At 37.4% G+C, this 27,682-nt stretch overlaps 1 protein-coding gene across 1 annotated transcript in view; it reads right to left on the bottom strand.

The window, feature by feature from the left end:
- Positions 1–27,682, bottom strand: part of LOC136257703 (uncharacterized) — a 112,141-nt gene that overhangs the window by 64,163 nt on the left and 20,296 nt on the right. The window contains exons 3-8 of the mRNA XM_066050992.1: positions 22,499–22,597; positions 19,390–20,070; positions 19,065–19,331; positions 2,522–3,297; positions 433–504; positions 215–376 (exon numbers count right to left, since the gene is read on the bottom strand). Of these exons, the coding sequence (XP_065907064.1) occupies positions 215–376; positions 433–504; positions 2,522–3,297; positions 19,065–19,331; positions 19,390–20,070; positions 22,499–22,597 (2,057 nt within the window). The remainder of the gene's footprint in view (positions 1–214; positions 377–432; positions 505–2,521; positions 3,298–19,064; positions 19,332–19,389; positions 20,071–22,498; positions 22,598–27,682) is intronic.

The following is a 27,682-nucleotide window of genomic DNA, read 5'->3' as shown; positions in this document are numbered from 1 at the left end:
CACCGTACTTGTCATTTATGGAGGCTCGTCATGATGATGTCATATATGGTATTGGTTATGGTATCAGGCACTTACGTACACCAAAGCCAATACCAATCCAATACCACCAAAAATGGCCAATACTGATATAAAATTGGTATCGTGTATCTGCATGGGAAACAGACATTAATAGCAAACTTTTGCCTTTTATGGCGTACACATAAAATTCACAAACCTGTAATTTATAGTAGTCTACTTTAAGAGATTGGTACTTGCTTTCTATTTCTTTCTTGTACTTCATATCTTCTAACCTCTGCTTTTCAATTCTTTGCAAACTTGAATATTCCTCACGCAATTGTATGTGTTTAAATTGTAATTCAGCATAAAGTTGCATTAACTAAAGAGAGGACCAGTTTTAGGTCATAGCTTTAATTACTTCACAAAACATAATACCTCCTTGTTTTGATCAGTTAGTAGTTCCAAAGTTGATCCATAATCATTAAACAAACTCAGAGAGGTACTTTCCTATTGAACACATATCAGTTATATTTGATTTGTAAATTAATTACTAACAGATCAGAGACACACCAAATAATTTTAATATCAAAGAGCTCCTATGAATTTACCAAATGGAGACAACACAGACACAGATACATGCACACAGCACGTGCATTTCCAAATAGTTTTAGGGAACCTCACAATGTGCCATGCACACTTGAATTATAACACTCTCTAAATGAACAGATCACACTTTCTAAATTAGAATAACGTTTAGAAAATTAGCAATGGAAAACCACATAAATGTACTACTGTACCCTTTCCTCTACAGCCATTCTACTGGTATGCTTTCTAAAAGTGTATTTTTTGAGGTAGTGAAGAAAGATCTGAAGACTTGAAATACGTACATACCACTCACCAAATAAGACATGAAGTTAGAGAAGTGAATAGTCCTGGACATTCTCAGATATCTTTTATATGTGATGCATTTCAATTACATGTACAACACACACTTACAACTGGTCTGTATTAACAGGTCTTGGTAATAATCCTTATAAATGCATGGCTCATCTCATGAGACACACATGCTAGCTAGCTCATAATCATGCTAGTGGTGTCAATGTAGGGCACAAGGGATTGATTGATATGTATGTTCAAAGTTCAAGGGCTACGGGCATACATATCAGGAAAATACCAAGTGCCAATGTTATGTATTACTTCTGTTTCAGGCTAATAGCTTGTTCTGGGTGAGTAATCACCCATGCCAATACAAAGTATAACCACTGGATTTGTTATAAGTAGATGCATGCCTGAAAGATTTTAAGGCTTGATTTTTTTGATGCAAGTTTTCATAAACAAATGTAGAGGATTTTAAGTGTTACATACGGTGACTGTTTTATTAAAGTTTTTCCCTGACTGCTCTATTAGAGTATCTCAATCTTGCATAACCATTTATTAGGTAGCGGCTGTGCCCCACCACCTGCTTGGATCTGCCACTATAATAGTGTACACTGATGTATGTACTCAACTACTTGTGCTATTCTTTTTGTTTGCAAACAAATCAACAGCAGCATTATCACTATGGCCTGAGCTTTGCTTGCTACTGACAAGTTTAGTAGGGTTTATTGAAACCCCTGGAAACCCCCCTCGGCACGTCCCTGCAAATGGTTATTTTGAGTAGAAGGATGCTTTTCAAAGTGGCTTTTAGGTGTGTGTTCTATTAGGATTTTAAAACATGGGCAATCCCTATTATGAACACACTATCGTGGTTAATGATAAACTAAATAACAAATTACAGTTTTGTCTGAAATACACTTACTGTTTCTTTTTCACTTGATACTCATTGGTGGACCTATACTCATTGCAAAGAATTACCAGAGCATTGTTTTCAGTTGAATGATGCTTTTCAAGGTGGCTTTTACATATATATTCTAATAAGAGTTTTTCAAAAAACATGGGCAACCCACTATTGTGGTTCATATTAAACAAATTGACTGATATTCAGTGATATAAATAATAGTTATACGGGTATAATGTGGAGTCTTATAAACCCGAAGGCCCAGGATGTAGCGCACAAGCGAAGCAAGGGCGCTACTAAGGGCTTGAGGGTTTATAAATTTCATAGACTCCACATTGTGCCCGTATAACTGCTTTAGGCTCTATTTCACGTTACACTTAGATTACTTACCTCATCTACAGCTGTTTCTGCTGTAGTGTTGGCAAAAGTGGCTGGTTTTCTTGCAATAATACTAATGCCATGGCAACTATGCATGCTCACATGACAAAATAAGTGCCCTTGTTACATCACTACATGTGAAAAATGCATACTGATTGGATAAATCTAGGTTTGAGCATATGTTATATTGTGCCTGAAGGCGTGGAGTATATTAGAAAACAAGGTGGAGTACATGAGATTTATTACCCAACCAAAGTAGCCTGAATAAAGTCTAATAACTTAAAAACATAAGTATCTGTTGTTCTTTTGTTTACAGTTGGTCTGTTGTATACGTTTATGGTCTGATACATTACAGACAGACAACCATACCTTTCCATTAAAAGCCAATGACAACATACTAATACCATCACTACTTGTCAGCAGTGGATCCGGGTATGCAAAAACTTCCACTACTCCTTTTGAGTACAAGTACTCACTATATAGTGATAGTGCATTTCTGATTATCTCCACAACACAATATGGAATAGTCCAATAAATTATGGTAGGATTGGCTCTGATAGCAAGTAACTGCAGGCAATGTAATGTAATACTACACTTCTCCACAACAAGTGACCTCATGTCATACACAAACTGGAGGGTACAGTTGTACAGTTCCTGGTTACATCTGATGGCCAACACAGTATGCACACTGGTAGCAAAGGGGATCATATCAGATGACAGTTGGGGTATGGGATAGGATGAAACAGGCTCTAAGTAATCCAATCTGGAATCAAACTCATCAAGCAATTTAGTGGCTTCAGTGGAGCAGCTGCACAATTCTCTGAGAATGGAGTGGTCACTCCAGGTAGCATAACAACATAAACCCTGCATCAGTGAAAGTGTGTTATCATATCTTTTCAACTGATTATCACAAAATAGTTTAATACCATGCTCTTCACTGGCATTTATCTCTCTACATTGCTCCAACAACTGCTCATAATCACAATGTTGCAGAAGTTTCCATACCTGACCAACCAGGTGGGAGTAAGCAATATTAACTAATGTTGTTTTGAAAAACATATGCTGATCATAAGTGAACACAGGCATCTCCTGATCATCATGTAATTCTCTGACGGTTGTACTTTGTGAAGTATCAAATTGTAGTGCTACACAAAAGTACATGAGTAAGACTAGGCCTGCACTGGTAATGCCAGGACATAATAGATAGGTAAAGCATCGAGCATAATAAAGTTGCAGTATAATAGGCACATTTTGGGTATCAGAAAAGCTGCATAGTGCAGATTGGGGTATAGAGACTAATAAGAGGCAAAATCAGATTTGCAACTACCTTTGAAGGGAAGAGTGGCTAAAGACCGAGACATTCTAATAGAACAGTCACCTTATGCTGAAAATCTTTAATAGAATGTTCACATGATGTTATATATTCTAATATGCCAGTCAAGATAAATTTTTCTAAGAGCATAAATTTGTTTAATGGAAGGGACAACTGGCCATAATTTGAGCACAAGCTTACTGTAGTCATTGCTATAGATCCCATAATGGCACATTTGCTTTATAAATGTATAAAATTTGGTGGTTTTTATCATTTATTCTAGCAGATAATGTGCTTAATACAGGAAATTTTGGAGCATTGCTCAAAAGCATAATAGGCAATTCAAAGCATAATAAGCTCAGGTCTAGTAAAGAATTTATACACACCACTTTGCTTTGGAAAGGAAGATCAACCCACCACATTGTGATATAATTAAACCAATGCAACAAAAGTTAATAGTATTAAATATTAACCCTTGTTGGTGAACTGTGGAATACAATTGATAAGATAAATAAAACTATAGGAATTTAAATGGGGAAATATAGATTGCTAAAAATGCCTATTTGTTTACTTATTGTAACACAATTACAACTGGTGAACCTGAGCATACTGCATCAAAACAAAGAATGGAGCCACTTTGTCTGAATGCTTGCCCCAACTAGGGCTGGGCGGTATTGAAATTTTACTATCACGATATATCATGGGGAAAATATCACGATATTACTAATTATCACGATATTTTTTTCATATTTTGACAGATGCTCTACTATGAAACTACACCTAGCTACACAAGTGATATAACCTGCAGCAACATGATGGATGTGCAAAAATACATGTACATGGCATTAACCATTTATTGAACTATACATGGAGATATAAAAATTAGCTAGACCTACAATTAAGCATGGAGAGGATGTGTCTTACACACCCAAGTGCATGACATAAATTCAGGAGCTCTACAGATTCCCATGCATGACTAAATGACTGCTAACTATAGCAACAAAAGCTCATTCACCCATGCACGTTTTATTAGCTATAATGCCACAATGTGCAGAAATATTCTTTCCTCAATAAAAATGCTAAATAATAAATCCCTTAAGTAGCTACTTTCATATTCGCATGAATGCTCTATAAAGTTACTTGACTGCTCTATTAGAGTATATAGGTGACTGCTCTATTAGAGTATCTCGATCTTTCCTGGAGTTAAACAGCAGCACTATGTTTACAGTAGTTAGCTAATACGAATATCTAATCCAAAACAGCTAAGCTGTAAAAAAAGTGTGCGGCCCTCAGAAAGGCTATGGTGAAAAAAGATGTGAAATCCAAGGTGGCGGCCAAGAAATGGCTGTGATGGTAGGTTAATGGTAAAAATTTTAATAATGACAATTCAGGTAAATTTTGTGAAGTGGCACAAAAATTCACCTGAATTGTCGTTATTAAAATTTTTACCATTAACCTACCATCACAGCCATTTCTTGGCCGCCACCTTGGATTTCACATCTTTTTTCACCATAGCCTTTCTGAGGGCCGCACACTTTTTTTACAGCTTAGCTGTTTTGGATTAGATTTCATTTCTTTTTGTATTTGTATACCCCAAAGCCGGCCTATGGCCAGCTTTGGGACTTTTTTAACCTATGTTTTTTTTTCTTTACTACAGGAAGAAGAAAAGATGAAGTAGATGTACTTTAAATATTTTATCAGTAAATGTACAAATTATATTTATAATACATATGTGATCGGATTTGCGAAAGGGGTCTTCCACACACATCCAATTTGCCAACTTTGACAATTGATAACTTCAGATTGGAAAGAGCTATTGCCTTGAAATTTGGGCAGTGGTGAGCACCACTATAGCTGAATACATGGTGAAATTTCCAGGTTAATATGTTACTTGAACACTGAGTTATGGTCTCCAATGTTTACAGAATTGGATGTGTGTGGAAGACCCCTTTTCGCAAATCCGGTCACATATATTGATTACAGAAATCTCCATGGTGGTTTCTTTGTAACTGAACACTCTACAAGGTGACTTCTTCTAATTGCTCTCTCTACAGGGTGAATTGTTTGTAGCTGAACGATCTACAAGGTAACTTCTTCTAGCTGATCTCTCTACAGGGTGATGTGTTTGTAGCTGAATTCTGTACAGGTGATTTGTTTGCAGCTGAGATCTTTACAGAATGGTTTATTTGTAGCTGAACTCTCTAAAAGGTAACTTCTTCTAACTGATCTTTCTACAGGGCAATTTGTTTCTGGCAGAATTTTCTACAGGGTGATTTCTTTGCAGCTGAACTCTCTACATGGTGGTTTCTTTGTAGCTGAACTCTACAAGGTAATTTCTTCTAGCTGATCTCTCTACAGGGTGATTTGTTTGTAGCTGAATTCTGTACAGGTGATTTATTTGCAGCTGAACTCTCTACATGGTGGTTTCTTTGTAGCTGAACTCTCTACAAGGTAATTTCTTCTAGCTGATCTCTCTACAGAGAAAATTTGTTTGTAGCTGAACTATCTACAAGGTAACTTCTTATAGCTGATCTCTCTACAGGGTGATTTGTTCATAGCTGAATTCTGTACAGGTGATTTGTTTGCAGCTGAGCTCTTTACAAAATGGTTTCTTTGTAGCTGAACTCACTACAAGGTAACTTCTTCTAACTGATCTTTCTACAGGGTGATTTGTTTGTAGCTGAACTATCTACAAGGTAATTTCTTCTAGTTGATCTCTCTACAGGGTGATTTGTTTGTAGCTGAATTCTGTACAGGTGATTTATTTGCAGCTGAGCTCTTTAAAGAATGGTTTCTTTGTAGCTGAACTCTCTACAGGATGATTTGTTTGTAGCTGAAATCCCTACAAGGTAACTTCTTCTAGCTGATCTTTCTACAGGGCGATTTGTTTGTAGCTGAGTTCTCTACAGGGTGTTTGTTTGCAGCTGAATTCTCTACATGGTGGTTTCTTTATAGCTGGACTCTCTACAAGGTGACTTCTTCTAGCTGATCTCTGTACAGGGTGATTTGTTTGTAGCTGAACTCTCTACAGGTGATTTGTTTGTAGCTGAACTCTCTACAAGGTGATACTTCTAGGTGATCTCTCTACAGGATTCCTTGTTTCTAACTGAACTCTCAACAGGGTGATCTGTTCATAGCTGAACTTTCTATTGGGTGATTTGTTTGCAGCTGAACTCTCTAAATGGTGGTTTCTTTGTAGCTGAACTCTCTACAAGGTAATTTCTTCTAGCTGAACTCTCTACAGGGTGACTTGTTTCTAGCTGATCTCTCTACAGGGTGATCTGTTCATAGCTGAACTTTCTACAGGGTGATTTATTTGCAGCTGAACTCTCTACAAGGTGAATTCTTCTAGCTGAATTCTCTACAGAGTGATTTATTTTTTGCAGCTGAACTCTCTACATGGTGGTTTCTTTGTAACTGAACTCTCTACAGGGTGATTTGTTTATAGCTGAACTCTCTACAGGGTGATCTGTTCGTAGCTGAACTCCCTATAAGGTAACTTCTTCTAGCTAATCTTTCTACAGGGCGATTTGTTTGTAGTTGAGTTCTCTACAGGGTGATTTGTTTGCAGCTGAACTCTTTACATGGTAGTTTCTTCTAGCTGAACTCTCTACAAGGTGACTTGTTTCTAGCTGAACTCTCTACAGATGATTTGTTTGCAGCTGAACTCTCTACATGGTGCTTTCTTTGTAACTGAACTCTCTGCAAGGTGACTTCTTCTAGCTGATCTCTCTACAGGGAGATTTGTTTGTAGCTTAACTCTCTACATGATCGTTTCTTTGTAGCTGAACTCTCTACAAGGTAATTTCTTCTAGCTGATCTCTCTACAGGACGATTTATTTGTAGCTGAACTCTCTACATGATGGTTTCTTTGTAGCTGAACTCTCTACAAGGTGATTTCTTCTATAGCTGATCTTTCTACAGGGTGATTTGTTTGTAGCTGAACTCTCTACATGATGGTTTCTTTGTAGCTGAACTCTCTACAAGGTAACTTCTTCTAGCTGATCTCTTTACAGGACAATTTGTTTGTAGCTGAACTCTCACATGATTGTTTCTTTGAAGCTGAACTCTCTACAAGGTGATTTCTTCTAGCTGATCTTTCTACAGGGAGATTTGTTTGTAGCTGAACTCTCTACACGTGATTTGTTTGCGGCTGAATTCTCTACATAATGGTTTCTTTGTAGCTGAACTCTCTACAAGGTAACTTCTTCTAGCTGATCTCTTTACAGGGTGAATTGTTTGTAGCTGAACGATCTACAAGGTAACTTCTTCTAACTGATCTCTCTACAGGATGATTTGTTTGTAGCTGAACTATCTACAAGGTAACTTCTTCTAGCTGATCTCTCTACAGGGTGATTTGTTTGTACCTGAATTCTGTATAGGTGATTTGTTTACAGCTGAGCTCTTTACAGAATGGTTTCTTTGTAGCTGAACTCTCTACAAGGTAACTTCTTCTAGCTGATGTATCTACAGGGTCACTAGTTTGTAGCTGAATTCTCTACACGGTGGTTTCTTTGTAACTGAACTATCTACAAGGTGACATCTTCTAGCTGATCTTTCAACAGGGTGATTTGTTTGTAACTAAACTCTCTACAAGAAAACTTCTTCTAACTGATGTCTGAACAGGGTGAATTGTTTGTAGCTGAACTCTCTACAGGGTGATTTGTTTGTAGCTGACCTCTATACAGGTTACTTATTTCTAACTGATCTCTTGAATTCTGTTCAGGGTGACTGCTCTATTAGGATGACTGCTCTATTAGAGTATCTCGATCTCGCACTTGCTACACCAAGTTGGATTTCGTGTTATAACTCCGTGGCTTTAAGTCTGATTCTTCTACACCATTGAAGAGCCTTTCTGAGATGATAACTCCATCTGTACAGCGATTTTCAAAGCATTACCCCAAGCGGTTTACCTGGTAGGCGTGGCAAGCAGTCGTTTTTTATTAGCTAATCTCGATTGCGTAATTGTTACACACTGTTGGTTTTTTCGTTGTATCTTCCTGGTTTTTAGCTCGATTTCTTTCAAACCACAAAAGGTTTGAGGTTCAATAGTTAACCTATTCACCCACCGATTTTCAGCTTCTTCCCATACGCGGTTTACCCTGTAGGCGTGACAACATATTGGTGTTATTTTCGTGAATAATCGCTCATAACTCTTTGCCTGTTTATCGTATTCCAGCCAAAGTTGGTACAGAGATGCGCCTTTATACCCCCCTTCTGTGTGCCAAATTTCAAGGCGATCGGATAAGGTGTTCGCGTTTTATAGCAGTTTTTGTAAGTGTGCGAAAAGAGGAAGAAAAATAAGAAGAAAAAAAACGAAGAAACTAAGCCAATTTTTGAAGTCGCATATCTCGGGAACGCTTGAAGCGATTTCGCTCAAATTTGGAATGTGGAGTGCTGAAGGTGGAGGGAGTGTCCACAGCAAAATTCGTGTTGTTTCATCAAGCCAGCACAGAGCTACGGAGGTGCGAAAATTGCGTTTTCTTTCTTCCTGTCAATATACTCACGGGGTTGCGCGCCGGCTTCTTGGGCCGCACGACACACTACCGTGTGTCTTGATTATTGAAGAACACCGCGATAATCACGATATCACGATAATATCGTTTCCAAGAATTTTTGACGATACTGGTATCGTTACATCAGAATATCGCGGTTTTACGATATAACCGAGATACCGCCCACCCCTAGCCCCAACTATTAATATATAGCACAAAGTGAAGTGGCCATTATGTTTTGTTTTCAGCTACTATCAACATGATACACAGTGCTATAAACAAATGAAGAACATTACTAGCCAGACAGGCAGGCAGGCAGGCAGGCAGGCAGGCAGGCAGGCAGGCAGGCAGGCAGGCAGGCAGGCAGGCAGGCAGGCAGGCAGGCAGGCAGGCAGGCAGGCAGGCAGGCAGGCAGGCAGGCAGGCAGGCAGGCAGGCAGGCAGGCAGGCAGGCAGGCAGGCAGGCAGGCAGGCAGGCAGGCAGGCAGGCAGGCAGGCAGGCAGGCAGGCATTCAGTTGGTAGAAAATTCCACTGAATAAAAACTATTTTGTAAAAACCTAAAAGAAGCATTTGGGATTGTACTGAGGGCATTTTGTGCTTATTTAATACCTAGCCCTTACTGCCATGAAGGTATTGTGAGGCTGTCAATATTTATTTTTTGTAAGAAAGTGGAACCTTCCACATTCCCTAATACATAGTACCACTGTACTGTATGATAACTACTTTCCTTTTATACTCCGCCATTATTTTATCTTGCTTCGCAATAATATATGCAAATTATTACTTATAAAAGTATTTGGTAATTCTCTAATTATTTTGCAAGTCATCAACGTTGTTGCTATGTATTACTAAGGAAGTGTAACTTGAACAAACCACTTTAAATCACAAATTACAAACAGAAGTATATTCTTAACAGTTTATAGTTTGCATGTCTATCATGTTTTCTTAAGCAATTCTCTAGACAAAGTATCAAGACCGCTTTCTTTGTTGCAAACATACCAAAGTAGTAGAGCGGCTAAGTGCAAGAAATCATTCACTTCTTGATAAAAGCACCAAACTTGGGACAATGTTTGCTTGATTCATATTATTTCATATTAGATAGGGTGCCATAAAATCACTGATCGTATCATGCACAAAACCTAACAAATAAAACTAATAGAAAATTCATATGAGAAGCCATAAAATACCCAATACTAAACATACTGAAACTTCACATCTTAAGCAAAAGATGGTCAATTCCAAAAGCCGGACGAGGCAGGTGTCGAACCAGGTCAGTAGGGTTGAGTGATATTTAATTTGTGACATGCAATTATTGCAATATTGCATTTGAAAAATGAAACACAACTACATAGTTTGGAAATTTCACTGAGAATTGCTTTACAAACAAAGCCTTTTGCTGATAAGTTAAATTACTGACACGGTTAGCAATAGTATAATGAACTGTATCAAATATGAGGCCCAGAATAAACACAAATTATAGACGATAAGTGCAATAATTATTGTAAAATGTGATAACCGGATCTGCAAAAAGAGGTCTTTATAAATTTTCCAATTGCATGTATTTGGCAATCCATAACTCGACTTGTGAGTATGGTACCAGCCTGAAATTGGGACACATTACACTCCTAACATAGCACTATTCCTGGATGTAATTTTAAGACAATAGGTTAAACACATGATGAGTTATGACCTCTTTTAGCAGATCCAGTCACATATTGCCTATGCGATAATAATGTGAAGGCTATAAATACATGCAATAATTGTACTGTGGGCACTTGATCAGGTGATATTGATGATTTATTGAAATATCGTCCAACCCATAGGCTGCAATCTTATGAAGCACGGAGGTCTATGCTGTATGAAGCCATACATATAGCATGTTATTTCTATGGATTTTGCCTGTACTTTTAGACAGCACCTCAGTAGAGTAACTAAAACAGTTTATATTGCCACATTTTAAAAAATTTTCTGATTTTATCAGTAATATTGAAATAAAATCACAGTATTATATGTACTTGTATGGTTTCAAGGCAAACCAGAAATGGCTTTATAATCTGTTTTAAAAGTTTCCTAAGGCAATGATTTTGATGTGGCACCATATCTCAAATCACTTAATATACCTTACTCAACTTCCACAAAAATTTGGTGCTTTTATCACAAAGTGAACAAGTTTTGCTGCTTAGCTGCTCTACTAAAGGGACAAGCCCCATTTAAAATCAAATGGATATGCTAGTTATATAAAATGCCTAGTCTACACTGCTTTTTTAGTTGTTAAATGCCTGTTATAGCAAAATGGCAAGTCCTTATTAGGCTGTTTTAGTGATGGGCTACATCTTCTAAAGACACCAAAAACCATTTATAAGAAAGCTAACTTTGAATACAGTCTATAGCATGAAGTTTGTTTGTTCATGTAGGTGTGTGGACATGCAATCATGCACACAGTCAGACACATAAATACTAACTTCAGGAAATTAGGCGTGCACCCACAGATGGTCTATAACAGGATGTGGGCATGCACCATGACCTGGTTTGGCACAACATGATGGTGTAATTATTAATATGATTGGCATTAATATTATCACAACCATTTCTTGGTCACAACCTTCAAAGAGTAGCGAAATCAATGGTATGAATGGTGACAGTGCAATTACTAAAAACAACAATATAATTAACATTATTCCAGCCATTTCTTGGCCACTACTTTGATTTCACAACTTTTTCATCCTAGCTTTAGGGACGCACTCTTTTCACAGCTTGTATCAGTACTAGCATTGGCAAGCCCCAAAGTCAGCTATGGCCAGTTGCCTGTCTTGTTTCCTTTTTACAAGAAGTTTGTGATAAAAAAACAACAACAAGTTGATGTTATGCCACTTCAAGCGCCCATGCAGTTAATACTATCCCATACTTACTAAATAGGTTGATGTATTATAATTTAGTTTATATTCATGCTTTGTAAATACGATAATTTAGCATATTTCGTAATTCAAGGATTATATTTATAATTTGATAATTATATTGCTATGCACTGTTAATGTACTTAAGGAAGTGTACTGTAACTATAACAAACCGCAAAATTATTCACAGAAGTATCTTTTCAACAGTTTTATATATAGTGTGTCTATTGTGTTTTCTCATACAAATTGTTTAGAGAAAGCCTAAGGCTGCCCTTCATTTTTGTTTGTGTAAGTACAGGACACACCCTTTCTCTTCAAAGGAATTCATTATTTCTGGTATCCTATGAAGCCTATTATGCTGTTTTTTGGTTGTTGTTTTTTGTTGTATTACGTCCATCAGGACCAGTGTTGGGGCAATTACTTTTTAAAAGTAACTCGTTACATATCAAGACACATGGTAGTGTGTCGTGCGGTCCAAGAAGCCGGCGCGCCACACCATGAGTATATTTACAGGAAGAAAGAAAATGCAATTTTCACATCTTTGTAGCTCCATGATCCTTTATCCGATTGGAATTAGTTTCACTACAGAGGTGCCCACTAGGTAGGCCACACCACATACCAAATTTAAAGGAAATCTCCCTAGCTGATTTTGAGATATGAGTGGCCAAAGTTTCGTTTTAATTTCTTTGTTTTTTTCTTCGCCGTAGGGGGGCTATGAGGGCTTCGATTTCTTTTTGCACACTTTGCAAAAATTGCTATAAAACACAAACTTGTACCTCCATTGTATCGATATTTGGCACAAGTACAGAGCATATAAAGGTACATTCGTGTACCAAGTTTGCTACGAATCTGATAAATATCCAAGGAGTTATGAGCATTTATTCACGTAAAAATAGATGAAACTTTAGTCACGGCTACAGGGTAAATCGAGTAGAGGAATAACTTGAAAATTTGTGTGTGCATAGGCTGATCATCGTAGGAGTGCCTTTTGGTGGTTAGAACAGCAACAGACTTACAGCTACAAAGTTATAAAGCAAAAACCGAGCAAGTGTAAAATTGCAGGATCGAGATACTCTAATAGAGCAGTCACTGGGGGGCAAAAAAGATGCATAAAAAATGTCGGAAAAAAATATGAACTGATCATAACCAGAGTTTGAACCAAGGACCTCCATACCTAACGCCTGCATCCTTAACCACTGAACCACTGCTATCTCGGCTGATCATTTCACTTAATTTCTACCTTATAAATGAAAATTCTAGCTTAATAAGTAAAACTGATCTACCAATAGAAAATCTAGATTGTTCTAGAACATTCTGTGTGTTCTATTAGATGATTTCAGCAAAAGCAAAAACGTGCACTTTATTAGAGCATTAGCCTCATACTATTATTGCAACACTTTGAGGCTCAATCTAGTAGCTATTTCATCAAATCAAGGCCATTTTCGTATCGATCAGTGGTATATTTGTAGTATTATCTTAGTTTCGCCCCCAGGCAGTCTGCGAGCAGACTAGTTTGACTGACTCGCACCAATCATCATCATCATCATCATCATAATCATCATAATAAGTGCTATACTAGCAAAACTTGTGATACAACAGCCTGGAAATCATATCCCAGTAAAAACGTGCAGGATTTGGTTTTTGAAAATACAAAAAAAGTGAAATCCACTCAAAAAACAGCCAAGCTGTAAAAAAAGAGTGCGGCCCTCAAAAGCCTGGGTAAAAAAAGTTGTGAAATCAAAGGTGGCGGCCAAGAAATGGCTGCAATGATGTCAATGCTAAAATTTTTTAATAATGGCTGTGTGCATTGTTAAAATTTATTAGCATTAACATCATTGCAGCCATCTCTTGGCCGCCACCTTTGATTTCACAACTTTTTTCACCCAGGCTTTTGAGGGCCGCACTCTTTTTTTTACAGCTTGGCTGTTTTTGAGTGGATTACTATTACTTGCAACCAAAACTATTTCGTTACGGTTACATATTACCCATAAAATACAGTAACAATAATAATATTACATATTATATTATTTTGCGTCCACAGCCTTAAGCTGTCACGTGTGCAACTACCACCTTATCATGTGACATGAGTGCATTGTTGGACAATGTGTAAATCTTGGTTATAATTGTATTCAAGAGACAATAAGCTTCAGTCATTAGTTTGAGGTGGGCTTTGTTACTTTGTTGTGGCTAGGTATTATTCAGTGGATTAGTAACGAGATTAATAACTTTGGTTACTTGTAATTACTTAATATCCAATTCATTACAGTAACTTTATTACTTATGTAACACGTTACATTTGTAAGTAAAGTAACTTACTTTTACAGCATATTTCATTATATTACTTAGTTACCACAAAAGTAATAATATTATGTAACTCGTTACATAAGTAATGCGTCACCCCCAAGTAGCCCCAACACTGATCAGGACACACAATAGTGTGTCGTGTACAGCTAGTGTGGACGAGTAACGGACAAGTGTGTATTTTATAGGAACCAAGAAAATACTGTTTTCATGCATTTGTAGCTCAATAGTGCCAGAATGAAAATTAACCGGTTTTGCTGCAGAAACTCCCTCGGGGTAGGGTACATCCTATTCCAAATATGAGTTGAATCCATCCAGCCATCACTGAGATATTCATCTTCAAAGTTTGTCTTATTTTCTTTGTATTTTGTTTCATCTTCTTCTGGCTTCTTTTTCTTCACTCACTATAGCTAGCACATGCAAATTAGTCGATTAGCTTCAAATTTGAAGGGCAGTAAGAGCATAACGCAGCACACCTATAGCCCATATACATATTGAACTAAGAACAACAGAATTATGTGTTCAAAAGCAATTTTTTTGTCACCCCTACAGGGTAATCCGCTTGACGGAATAACTTGAAAATCTGTCTGTACATGAAGTTACATAAAGTTATTATCATAGTGCAAACCTTTTGTAGTTTGAAAGTACTAAGAGTATTAGCTAAGGAGATATAAGGCCACTCCAAGAAAATTCATTGTTTCCCATTTCCCGCCCGCATGCAGATTCTCTTCCTCATGGTTTTATTCATTATGCTGTAAATTGAACATTATTTTTATTCATTATTATCATGTGAATGTGTAGCAGTTGTACACAGGCACCATATCTAGCAATAACCTCAGAGTCATAACCCATGGAGCTTTAATACTGTACTTCATGCCCTTAGTTTATCTCTAACAGCTGTTGTGTGGGTCATGGATTTGAAATTAATAGCATAGCTATAATGAATAATGAACCACTCACCTGCACACAGTTTTGAGATCAATGAAATGGGAAACAAAGAATTTTCTTGGAGTGGCCTAAGCAAAACCAAACACGTAAAAAAAACCCAAAAAACATGATTGAGATACTCTAATAGAACAGTCACTGAGAAGTAACAAACATGCACAAAAATGTTGGAAAAAAATTCTCCAGATTTCGAACCAGGCACCTCCACACCTATATACTCAAGCGTTGTGCCACTCTGTCACTGTTGTCAGTTGCTCACGTTACTTAATTTCTACCTTATAAATGAAAGTTCTTTTATACACCAGAATGATGATATATCAGTGCGAGGGGTAGCTAACGTCTTGGGACTCTCGTACACCTATCTGAGAAATCCAATTATAAATACATGAAATATTTATTGAAATACAGAAATACGTTTTGAAATACTTAATTATTGGGACTCTCGTACACCATGTTGGATTTTTGCGTGGGCGCTGGCTACCCCCTGGTCAGTGGAAATTGTATAAAATTGTATAGGCATTGTATTGAAGTGCTCAGAAAAAAGTGTGCTCTATTAGAGTACTACAAAAATTATGAAATAGCCTATATCAAATGTGTCATGCGGCCAAGTACAGCCAGTGCAGACATGCGACATACTCATTTTAAGAAACTTAAGTAAACGCCGTTATCATGTATCTGTAGTAGAGCTGGGCGATATAAAATTATGAAATAGCCTATATCAAATGTGTCATGCAGCCAAGTACAGCCAGTGCAGACATGTGACATACTCATTTTAAGAAACCAAGTAAACGCCATTATCATGTATCTGTAGTAGAGCTGGGTAATATACCGGTATTGTTAGTAATCTGTGATATTTAAGTCATACCAGTTTTGATACCGCCTGTTTTTTTAAATACTGCCATATCATCTGGGCACTATGGCCTCCCTGTGGGCTTGTTTCATCCCATACTTAGAAGGTAACCAGACATGTGACAATGTTTGTAGGCCAGTGCTGATGTAGTCAGCTAACCAAACTATGTAAACAAGTTTGTTTGTGGTAATTTGTACCTGAGGTTTGCTGAGCTACCATGGGTATTTGGTGCTTTTGTTGAGGTAAATGGCAGTTACTTTAATACCAATGGCTTTTACATTAATACCACAATATTTAGTAATACCATGATACTTTTTATGGAAGGTATACTGTTTGTTATTTATCAATACCGCCCAGCTCTAATCTGTAGCTCAATAGTGATTGAATGATAATTAACTATTGTGGAAACTTCCTCAGAGTAGGACATCTCCCTTTCCTAATAATGACTTTTTTCTGAGGTGAATCTACCCAGCTATCATTGGGCCTTCAAAATTTGTCTTATTCCAATTCTTTGTAAATAGATATAGCCACGCAGTCTTTGACGATTCCTGTAGTAAAGGAGAAAAAAGTTAAAGGAAGTATCAAGGCCAACGATAGGCTGGCTTTGGAACTTGCAATTACAAAAAGAAGTGATACCCAGCCAGGCTGTTAAGAAAGGTATGGCCTTAAAAAGCCTGGGTTAAAAGGTTGTGAAATCAAAGGTGGCAGCCAGGAAATGACTGCAAATGAAAAAATCATCCTCTATAATTTCTCCTCCAACTCTGGGTAATCAATCCTATTGAAGTCGACATCAAAACCGTAGGCTAATAATACAGTGATTCCCCTTGCTGTTTCTGTAGCACACATTTAATTTTTCACGATTTTTCAGGTTGTTAAATAAATAAAATGGGCAGCAGCATGAGCGATGCTGTTTAGCGTACTCCAATGCTTCCATGAATGATACATTACATGATAGTCATTATACTATTAAAAATGGATGAGTATTCTTGGGGAAACAGATGCTGTGAGTTTCTAAATAATAGCGTGAGCGAGAGCATCAGCACACGAACACTGGAAATAAGTAAGGTCCAAAAAGGTGCCAGGGAGTTAGTAAACAAACCTTGGACTTCGTTAAGTAAGTGAGTTTCAGTGGGTCAACTTTTTTTATTGCAGACCAGTCAAGTGCTGTTTTAGCAAAAATGAAGTACAGCGAATCACCTTTTAAGGAATTGTATTTTATACAGCACCTTACCAAATAACCCCCAAAAGCATCGGACAATATTCTAGATGCTCTTTTCTTATGAATTCCATCAAAATTTACAACACAGCTATATCCCAAATGGAAAGCATTTGTTCTCTACCAAACCCACTGTTTAAAACTAGACCATTGGTAGGCTCCCCTGAGTGTTACAAGCTAATCCAGAGGGGGTTGATTTTTTCATTGCCAACCCTACTTATAGCCTATTAGGAAAATTCTTCACAATGTGTTCTTTAAAACCCTAATTTCGAAAATAGCGGCTTCAACATAAAGCTTAGCTTCTTGACAGTGTAATACAGTGTTTACAAAGCCTTCATTTCACATATGCAGGCTGCTTCGTATGCCTGATTACTAAGAATTGATTAATTTATTGTACTGTTATTTATGATATATGTACATAAAGAGTGACTGTTTTATTAGAGCATTTTGATCATGCATTATAACACATGCTTGAAATTTGCTTGCTCTGATTCACTTGCAGCCACAAAAGGTTTAAGTTGTGATGAGTACAACTACGTACATGCCAATTTTCAACTTGGTCCTATAAACAATTTTTCCTGTGGACATGGCAAAATAATAGAATTGAATCTTGATTGTGCACTTGATTGTTTAAAATGCTTGGTTTGCACTATATAACTCTGTGGCTGTTACTCTGATCTTTCAAATTACAAAAGCTTTAGCTACTATGGTTCGCCTATGCATATACTGATTTTCAGTTTATACTTACATTACCCTAAACAAATCTGCCTTTTTTTACTGCATAATCATTAATAGCTCCATGCACAACTGTTTATCATATCCAAACCAAACTTCGTACCAAAATGCATCTCCAAACCCTTCAAAAGTGTGTAATATTTTCAAATAATGCATCAATGTTTTATAGTAGTTTTGCAAGTGTGCAAAAGAAGGAGAGAAAAAAGAAAAAAACGAAGCTTAGTTAAATTTTGAGGCCTCATATTTTGGGAATGCCTTTGGTGATTATGGTATGTATAGACTACTGAAGGTGGAGGGAATTTACACAGCAAAAACTATGAAGGTAGCATGGAGCTAACTATACACTTAAAATTTGCAGTACTATTCTTTGTGCTAATAACACTGGTGTGGCATGTTCGGGTCACACAGTACACTACTGTGTGTCTTGACGTAATACTATATGTACATGCACATGTATTACAGATTTTTGCCATTAATTTTGTCACCTTTGCAATCAACTTCGTTCTGTTTGCAATTGAATTTGTCACTTTTGCAGTAAAATTTGTCACTTTCGTGATTGAATTTGTTGCCTTGACAATTGAATTCGATGTGCTTGCAGTAGAATTAGGCACTATTATTGCATTAGCATGTTTGCAGGAAATTTCGTCATGACTAATTAGTGAGCACCTGGCAAACCAAGAACACTATGTGAAGCAGCTGAAACAATTGTTGACTAACAACAACTTGTAGTACTTAGTTAGTTGTATTCAGTAGTTTATTTGCTTGATAAGGATTCCTACCACTGTAGTTCACTATTGGCAGAAATTTTGCCATCAGGTGCACACCTAAATTTTACACCTCTGAAAACACTAGATACCCAGTAAATCCTTTAGAAATGACTTCATACAGACATGGATGTACGCCACCAATAACTTACTGAAAGAAATTTGCTTCTATTTTGGCTTGTAAAACAATCAGTCATGACGTACAAATACAACCAATTCTCGCCTAATTCTACTGCAAGTGCGTCAAATTCAATTGCCAAGGCGACAAATTAAATTGCAAAAGCAATGAATTTTACTGCAAAAGTGACAAATTCAATTGCAAACAGGACAAGTCAATTGCAACGGTGACGACTTCAATAGCAAAAACCTGTTAATCATACATAATTGTGTCTATATATACCTTCATTTAATTGTAAACCAATCTGTGGATACAATTCTTGCATTAATTTGCAAAACACTCTTAACTTTTTCACATCAAAGTGCTTGGAAGTTTCCAGCAGTATGTATTTATTCTGATAGGCACTATAGCCACTGAAAATAAGAGCTCTATCATCTGCAGTTAGTAGATCACTAGAGCACATTTTGTTAACTAACTGTTCAGCATTGATAATAGTTAATAGCAAGCCATGATAATAGCCAATTAGCATGGTAGAAGTTGATATTGATCCTGGAAAAGAAACATAATGTACTTGCATACAAAACAAACACAAAATAGATAAACTAACTATAAAGTTTCCTTTGCTCCACCAGAACTACTTGAGGGTGATAAACTACCCAAGCACCAACTTGCAGAAAATCATCTTGTCGGCGTTCTTGAGGTACAGTTAATAAAGATAGAAAAGCTTGATAAACTTTATCAGATGAAATTAGCCAGGAAATACTCAGAGATCCTTCCTCTATTAGCATAATATCCAAGGCTATGCTTTTTATTAAACAGGGTTTACACTGAGTTAATACTTCATTTACCGTTACACTGTTGGGATCTTTGTCACAAAAAACAGCTCGTATTTTAGCAAAATATTTAGATCTCACTTGATGATATGAAGGAATATCACCCCACACTTGATTCAGTGTTCTAGAAAATATAGCATCCTTGTAATTTTGCACTAATACCTCAAACTTGTTGTTTCCAGACACAGCATATATTGCGGTGGCTATAGTTTCTAAATATTTTATGTTCATCCAGTTAAAATAAATGTTATTAGAAGCAAGTAGATCTAATAGGCTAATGATATCATGAGTTTCTTGGATTCCTTTCTTCAAGGTAGGTCCAGCTCGGTTCAAGCATAGACTTCTGATGGTTTGAAAATGTGAATGGTTTACTTCTACTTGAAATTTACCAATCAAAGCAGAAAATGCAAGTGAAACATCCGAGTATTTGGTAAAATCAATGCTGATGTAATCAGCTATAAAAAAAAATAAAAAAAACAGTCAGATAAGTACAGCTAAGACACCTGATTGTGTTATGAGGCCAAAGAACACTTCAGTTCATTCAAAAGAATTGCAGTACAAAACGTAGCTAAGTAACTTTTATAATTTATTTTTTATTAAGGCTTTACAGCACAAGTGCTGAAGGTCTGTAGGACACCTGGTCCTACAACCTGTTTAAAGTTGTTACATAAAGTATGCTTTATAACAGTATTGTATAGTAATATGTATGTAGATCATCTTTTTTGTACAATTACATCTGTTTAGATTATGGCACGGCTCATTTAACTAAACCACTTAGTCACCTACACACATGTTCACTTAGTCACCTGCCCTCAAGCAATTTTGTACATGATAAATAATTATAACACGAAAGGCACACTGCAGTACTTGATAACACTGTATTACTCTTCTTCTCTGTGTTCTGCAAACAATTCTGGACAAATAGTAGACTAAGCGGTGTATCTACTGTAGCTCTAGCCGTTACTCTGGTTACCGGTCATATAATTATTTTTGTGGGCGCTGTAAGGACTCAGGAAGAAACCGTTCCACTGTTCTGCATTGCTCTTTCACCCTACACTCATGCTCTGGCTATAAAGGTACGTACTTTAAACCATAGTCTAAATAAGTCAGACACCGCGACCAATGGGAACTAAGCAATTTAGTATCCCCTCAGGCCCTTAGTAGCACCCTTGCTGCACTCAGGACACTACAGCCTCGGGCCATCGGAGTTACTAAATCTCTTAGTTCCCTTGATCTTGGTGTCTAACTATTATGTAGAATCACTAATACATCAAGATACAATTTTAATAACTAATGTTTTCCAAAGCAAGATACATAGTGCCTCCTACACTGTTTCTTTAAATTTCTAGTATGCACACCAAGAAATCCTAAAATTGAGGATTCAAAGGTTAGGTTATTTTGATAATTGAAACTTACAACTGAGCTCTCCAAAAAAAAGCAAGAGTATAGAAAAGTTGTAATAATTTCACTTGCTGTATGTCTTGCCATGTACAACAGGGGTGGATCCAGGAGCTGGCAAGGGGAGGGGCTAAGTTGTGGGGTAGTTGGGGAACATAGATTCTCTTGTTAGTTACTGTAATTTTGAAGCAGCAAATTATCACCTCCTAGCAGTGTCTCACTGCCTTTGCAGATGGTTGTAAAGTCTTAAAAGTTGTTTTAAAAGTATGAAAGTCTTAAACACCAGCAACATAAACAATTGTTTTCAGAGGTGCTTAGTACGCACTGGGTGACAGTTTGTTTCAAGTACGTTTGCATGCAATAAATGGTAGTAATATGCATTGAATTGATTTTGGCCTAACAAGGTTTAGTATTTCAATCAAAAGAACTATACATATGGCTCCTTCACAAGGGGAGCCAAATGCTCCATCCTGGATCCACCATTGCACATAATGTTAATGGGGCAATGTGCTTTTTACAATATTGGAAAATCATGTGATGCTTGCAGTAACAATTCATTACTTTCACATACTACATCAAAGGAAAGAATGGCATTAGACACATTAATTGCACGACTAAACATGCACCCCCATTATCATCAATGACTGAAATGCGAAGTCACTATTCCACTTCTTTTTTCAGCTACATTCCGCCTGTTATACAGCATTAGAAACAAAGAATGGTACAAGAAGTGCCTGTACAATCAATCCAGTCACACTACGGAAAATATAAAGCACTGAAACTATGCCATGAGTTACTGCAAATCAACAACTACACAATAGTGGAGAAAGAAATGCGACACACAGGTGACTGGATTTGCAAAAAGGGATCTTCCACACATCCAATTTACCAACTTTGACAACTCATAACTTCATATTGGAAATGGCTTTTGACTTACCTTTTGGTCAGTAGTGAGCACCAACAGCTGAGTGGATGGAGAAAGTTTCAGGTTACTATGTTTCTTGAACACTGAGGTACGGTCTTCTGAGTTCATAGAGTTGGATGTGTGTGGAAGACCCCTTTTAGCATATACGGTCACATTAAGAAGGATAATTTAGGTAAACAAGTATTGTAGCTATTGTGGTTGTCAAAAAGACACGTCTTGGGTTAAAGCAACATCGAACAGTGAAGAAATCAAGTCCATAGCCATACAGTCGAGCTTTGCTTGGCCAGAGGAAACAGTCAAGCAGTCAGTCAGTCAGTTAGCAAAAAATTCAGTTCAATAATTTAAAAAAATCATTCAAACAAACTTGTTGGAAGGGATTGGGATTGCTCTGAAGACATTTATGGGCTTGGTAATGCCTAAAATACTGCCAAGCTGTAATGAAGGAAATGTGACGCTGGTTTTTGGGTGATAGCTAGACGTATAATATTTGGGCAACAAAGCCCAAACCTTCATGAACACTACTACACAGTACTACCCATACTGTATGACTATTAACTAACTTTTTATCCATTTTTCATCACGCTTCAAGATCATAGATGAAGTCACTGTTAAATCACCAGACAAATGAGTTGTTGTCTTTCCAGTTGAGTAAGTGTCATCTGTACAATATAAATATAACAACTACTCACCTCTGTGAAACAGACAGTTAGCTAAAATCAATGACAATAATATGTACTTAGGTCACTTTTGTATAACAGTATCATTGACATACTGTAGGTAGAGAAATTTTAGTGTAAAATTTCAGAAATTTTCAAGTAAAAATATTTTTACTTGAACTTTTTTAGTATTGTATCTTAAAAAGTTATCTTTCTCTTTGGTTTATTGTAGACTAGCTATAGCAACATTTCCTGTGCAGAAACCTTCAGTCTCCTATCACAAATGGGCATCACTTACTAAATTATCATTTACCATAGAACAGTTGTTGTCAATGATTGGCATGGTAACATGTGAAATAATGGATGGCATAAGCCTAGCAACTCATTCATTTTTAATTTAAGTAAGGCAAAGCCTCATTAATAGGGCCACTTATGGGATCAAATAATATGAATTTAGCCATGAAGTAGTCTTATTAACAAGGTCATGGAGTTCATCATAGCACCTGCTTGAATGAAGTGGTCTTATTAATGAGACCATGAAATACACCTTACCAACACCATTGCATGTATTTAGTTATATAAGCACACACATGAGCTTGGCTTATATCAACGGCCTCTGACACATGATATATCAAACAATGTTAGAATGTACAGTGTTTTCCCCAGCAAGACAAAGTAGAGCGGTAAAAGTGTCATTTTGCTACCACCATCAAAGTCAGTTTGTTAATTATATACATTCCTTTTACCACATCAAAAGAATTTTGAGTAAAGTAGAGCGGTGCTGCACCGCTCTACCGCTCTTTAGGGAAGCCCCTGATGTACGCTACTTGTGGTGTTACAGCTAATGACTCTACTTACACTTCCTAATGGAATACCACTTATAGTACACTAGCATTGGTACCTGCCCTATGTGCAGGACCATCTCCACATTAAACATTTTAATGCCACAAAGAGGGACTAAGCATTAAACACCAGCACTGCTAATGTAGCTATGTAGGGTACATGGTGATGTCACATTTTTTAAAGAGCATGAGGTTTCTTATGTCATTAATGATGCAAAACACTAAAGTTTATTGTTTGTGGTTTTGACAGGAATGTAGTTTAATTATTCAGTGCATCTTCCCTACCAGTGACTTCAACGTGCTGTATAGAACAAACGGAACCTTTGCTGCTTTACATGAGAACTAATGCAACAATAATTAATATATTGGGAACCAAGCATAAATATTAGTGTCCTATATTTGCTGTGTAGCATGTATGTCGATAGTGCTTTAAAGTACATGATCCTTATGCAGTACATAATAATTTATAGTGAAGCATGCATGCAAGGCTAGCTAATTAGTTAAACTGCATGCGAGCTAAGGCAATTGTATACAGTATACCCTACATTACATACAGGTTGTATACACACGGTACAGTTTCAGTTTCTACATTTTGATGTTTACCTTACCGACTGTCACAAAGAGAAATGAACTTGAGCATAATTTAAAGTCAACACAATTCGCAGTTATAGTTACTGCATGGCAAGCAAAAGTTCAGAACTTGTCCTATGCACTTTCAGTTCTGATGTTGCAGTGACACATATACCTCTTGCCATACAAAAACCCAGTTTTGAAACACCTGCAGTGTAATTGACCAATAAGGTAATGTATGAATCTTTAGAGTGAAAGCATGTAAGCAGGATAGTGAAACAGTTGTGCCAGGTCAGATGCAGTTCCTCGGTGTAAACTATGGATCTGCATGGTTCCAGTATTATCATTTTTCAGATGCACAGTAGTATTTGTTCAATCATGCAAGCTGCCTATTACTACAGCAGTATTGAGGTGAGTCTGAACAAACAGTTTTTCATGTCAGTGCACACCTATGTGCTTAAAACAAAGATGTAGATATTCTGGATACTGGTGAAAGAAGCTTTTACCTACTCTAATACAACACACTGGACCAACACACAGATGGACAAATATGTTGGCAATTTGTCTGCCCTGTCCCAAAAGTGCTATAAGAGTCCCTATTATGTGAGGTAATTCAGTGCCAGTGCTGAAAAACTGATCATAAGAGTTTGTAGATGAAGACTTGCATGGAACAGATAGAGCAAAAAGGTGCATCAAAAAGGTCCCAAAAGTGAAAAAAAAAGTTATGACCTAGGCGGGGATTGAACCCTGGCTGGTTATAATAACTTGGGGTTAAGGGGAGGTGCACAAATCGCCACAGTTGTTTATCAGTGGTTTTGACAGGAATGTAGCTCAACTTTTCAGTGATCCTTCCCTACACCAGTGCCTTCATCGCCCTATAAAGAGCGAACAAAAGCACGTATTGATTTGCTACAACAACACTCGAGTTGCCAGATGATGGGCGTTTAATTTCGCTAAAGTCCCGCCTCGATACGTGCTTTGCATGCCAAGATATGATGAGCTAAAAGTCGTGTTTTAAAAAGGTGTTCACAAAAAGGTACTGAGTAGAAAGAAAAAAATCTGTCAACACGTGGATTTGAACCCACGACCTCTTACACGCTAGTCAGGCGTTCTACCACTTGAACAGTATGTGCTGTGGTTTTCAAAGGAATGTTGCTCAAGTTTTCTCTACACCTTGGCCTTCTACGCGCTGTAGAGACCGAACGGAAGCACGCGTGAACTCGTGATAACAATCTTAGAGTAGGCGGATGATGAGCGCTTCATTATCAGCACAGACTATGTCGATTCGCGCCAAGTCTGGTGAGTAAGCAGCGTGACCGTCAGACAGACAGACAGACAGACAGTTTTCAGCTTTATATATATATAGATATACTTTTGGTGATGCACTGGCTGTGTAGCTGGAAAATTGATGGCCTCCAATTAGATGGCGAAGAACAGGGTGTGGCACCAGAATTAATCACTTGCTGACCAAAGCATTGGACTGGACTGTAAATAATGCCAGCTATTTATAGGCACCAGCGAATTGTATTTGCATGTGGCGATACAAGGGTAATACAATGTTAACTATACAAATTTAAATACTATATATATAAGCACAAGAATTATTCTAATACTATGCTTACTTTAATTAATATCCTTTGTAGCTGTATAATTGAGGTACCAAAATTTCGTGGTAAAAAAAATCTTGTTAAAAATATTTTCGTGGTCTCAGACCAACCACAAAAATATTATTACCACGAAAATTTCCTTACCCATGGTATCTAAATTGGATACTATAAGTTTAGGCTTGCACGATTATGTCGGATTATCGCAGATCCAGTCACATTTAGTCTTGTTGCATTCAATTGTAATTCAGGGTTAAATCAGGTCGGGCCATCTGGGTCACATTTTATTCAGGTCATCCCCAGACTAAAATCACGTGTGAAATACATTAATTAGTTTGACAATGTAAAAGCACTATAGTCTAGTTATGTTGCAGTTCAACTTCGTGAGCCATGGCCACTTTTCTGGATTATGTGTTACTGTCTGTGTCTGTAGGCATATGTGGCATATGCTCATTGATCAGTAGCTATGTTGCAGTTTCCATATACGTGTACTATGCAATGGGTGTAGCACATGTAAAAATAAAATGAGTGTACCATACCAAAAGCATTACTTAAATCTACCATTTAATTAAATTGACTTTATATTTACAGGTTACAGGTTAGATCACAACACAGACAACTGCAAAGTGGAGAACATTTGGTGCCATACAGCAATGTACGATGACCGACTAATAAACACTACAGTGATAGAGATTCAGCTACATATGACATTCTTTATGCATTAAACCACTATTCCACTTCTTTTTTCAGCTACATTCTGCCTGTTATACAGCATTAGAAACAAAGAATGGTATGAGAAGTGCCTGTACAATCAATCCAGTCACACTACGGAAAATATAAAGCACTGAAACTATGCCATGAGTTACTGCAAATCAACAACTACACAGTAGTGGAGAAAGAAATGGGACACAAAGGTGACCGGATTTGCAAAAAGGGATCTTCCACGCACATCCAATTTACCAACTTTTACAACTCATAACTTCATATTGGAAATGACTTTTTACTTACAACTTGGTCAGTAGTGAGCACCAACAGCTGAGTGGATGGAGAAAGTTTCAGGTTACTGTATTTCTTGAACACTGAGGTACGGTCTTCTGAGTTCATAGAGTTGGATGTGTGTAGAAGACCCGTTTTAGCAAATATGGTCACATTAAGAAGGCTAAAGTATTGTGGCTACTGTAGTTGTCAAAAAGACACATCTCGGGTCAAAACAACATTGAACAGTGAAGAAATCAAGCCCATCTTGTATAAACTGCCAGTAATAGTCAGCTCCAATTAAAATGGAGATGTGAAAATTCTCGTCGCTAGTCACTGGGTGAGCTAGTGGCAATTCTTGAAGGTAAGGAAGCTTATTGAGATGGGCACGGATGCTGTTGCGGATAGGAGCAGCAAGCTTTGGTACGATCAATACTGATATGGGTATGTGGCCCTTGTTCAATGTCTGGATAAGCACAGTTGCTCTAGCTAATCTTCTGGGAGTTGACACTTGTTCACCAAAGGACGAGACTGAGATATTCTCATGGTGAGTTGGCTGAAGTTGTAACTGGTTGGCGAGTTCTTGCGTGATAAAGGAACGCTGGGCACCTTCATCAAATAAGATGTGGCCTTCTACAGTAGTTTGGCTGGCCGATACATTTGCAATAGCTGTCTTCAGCAAGCACACACTTTTGGAGAAAGCAGTAAGCGATGTGGAGGTAGCAGCTGTATCTTCGTTATGAGTTGTAGTTGTGTGAGCTACAGTGGTGGCTGTGTTCTGAGGAACTGTCTGAGTCTGAGGACCTGTCTGATTTGAGACGGTAGTTGTGTGAGCAGGTAGTGTCTGTGGCGGTGGTTCGATACTTGCAGTGAAGGCATGGCAGAGACTCGTGTGATGTTTCTTATGGCACTCTCTGCATGTAAACTTTGATGCGCATTGGGACACCTTATGGTGGGCAAGACAATTGAAACACAGACCTGCATTCTTAATGATGGCTAGATGTTTCTTGGGAGATGAAATAGTTGTACATAAATGAGGTTTATGCATCCCCTTACAGAATACACAAGTAAGGTCTTTCTTTGGTCTATCACGTGTT

Source organism: Dysidea avara, chromosome 6, assembly GCF_963678975.1.
Source record: "Dysidea avara chromosome 6, odDysAvar1.4, whole genome shotgun sequence".
Classification (NCBI taxonomy): Eukaryota; Metazoa; Porifera; class Demospongiae; order Dictyoceratida; family Dysideidae; genus Dysidea; species Dysidea avara.
The sequence above is the reverse complement of the archived record's forward strand: the minus strand, read 5'-3'. Positions and strand labels throughout refer to the sequence as shown.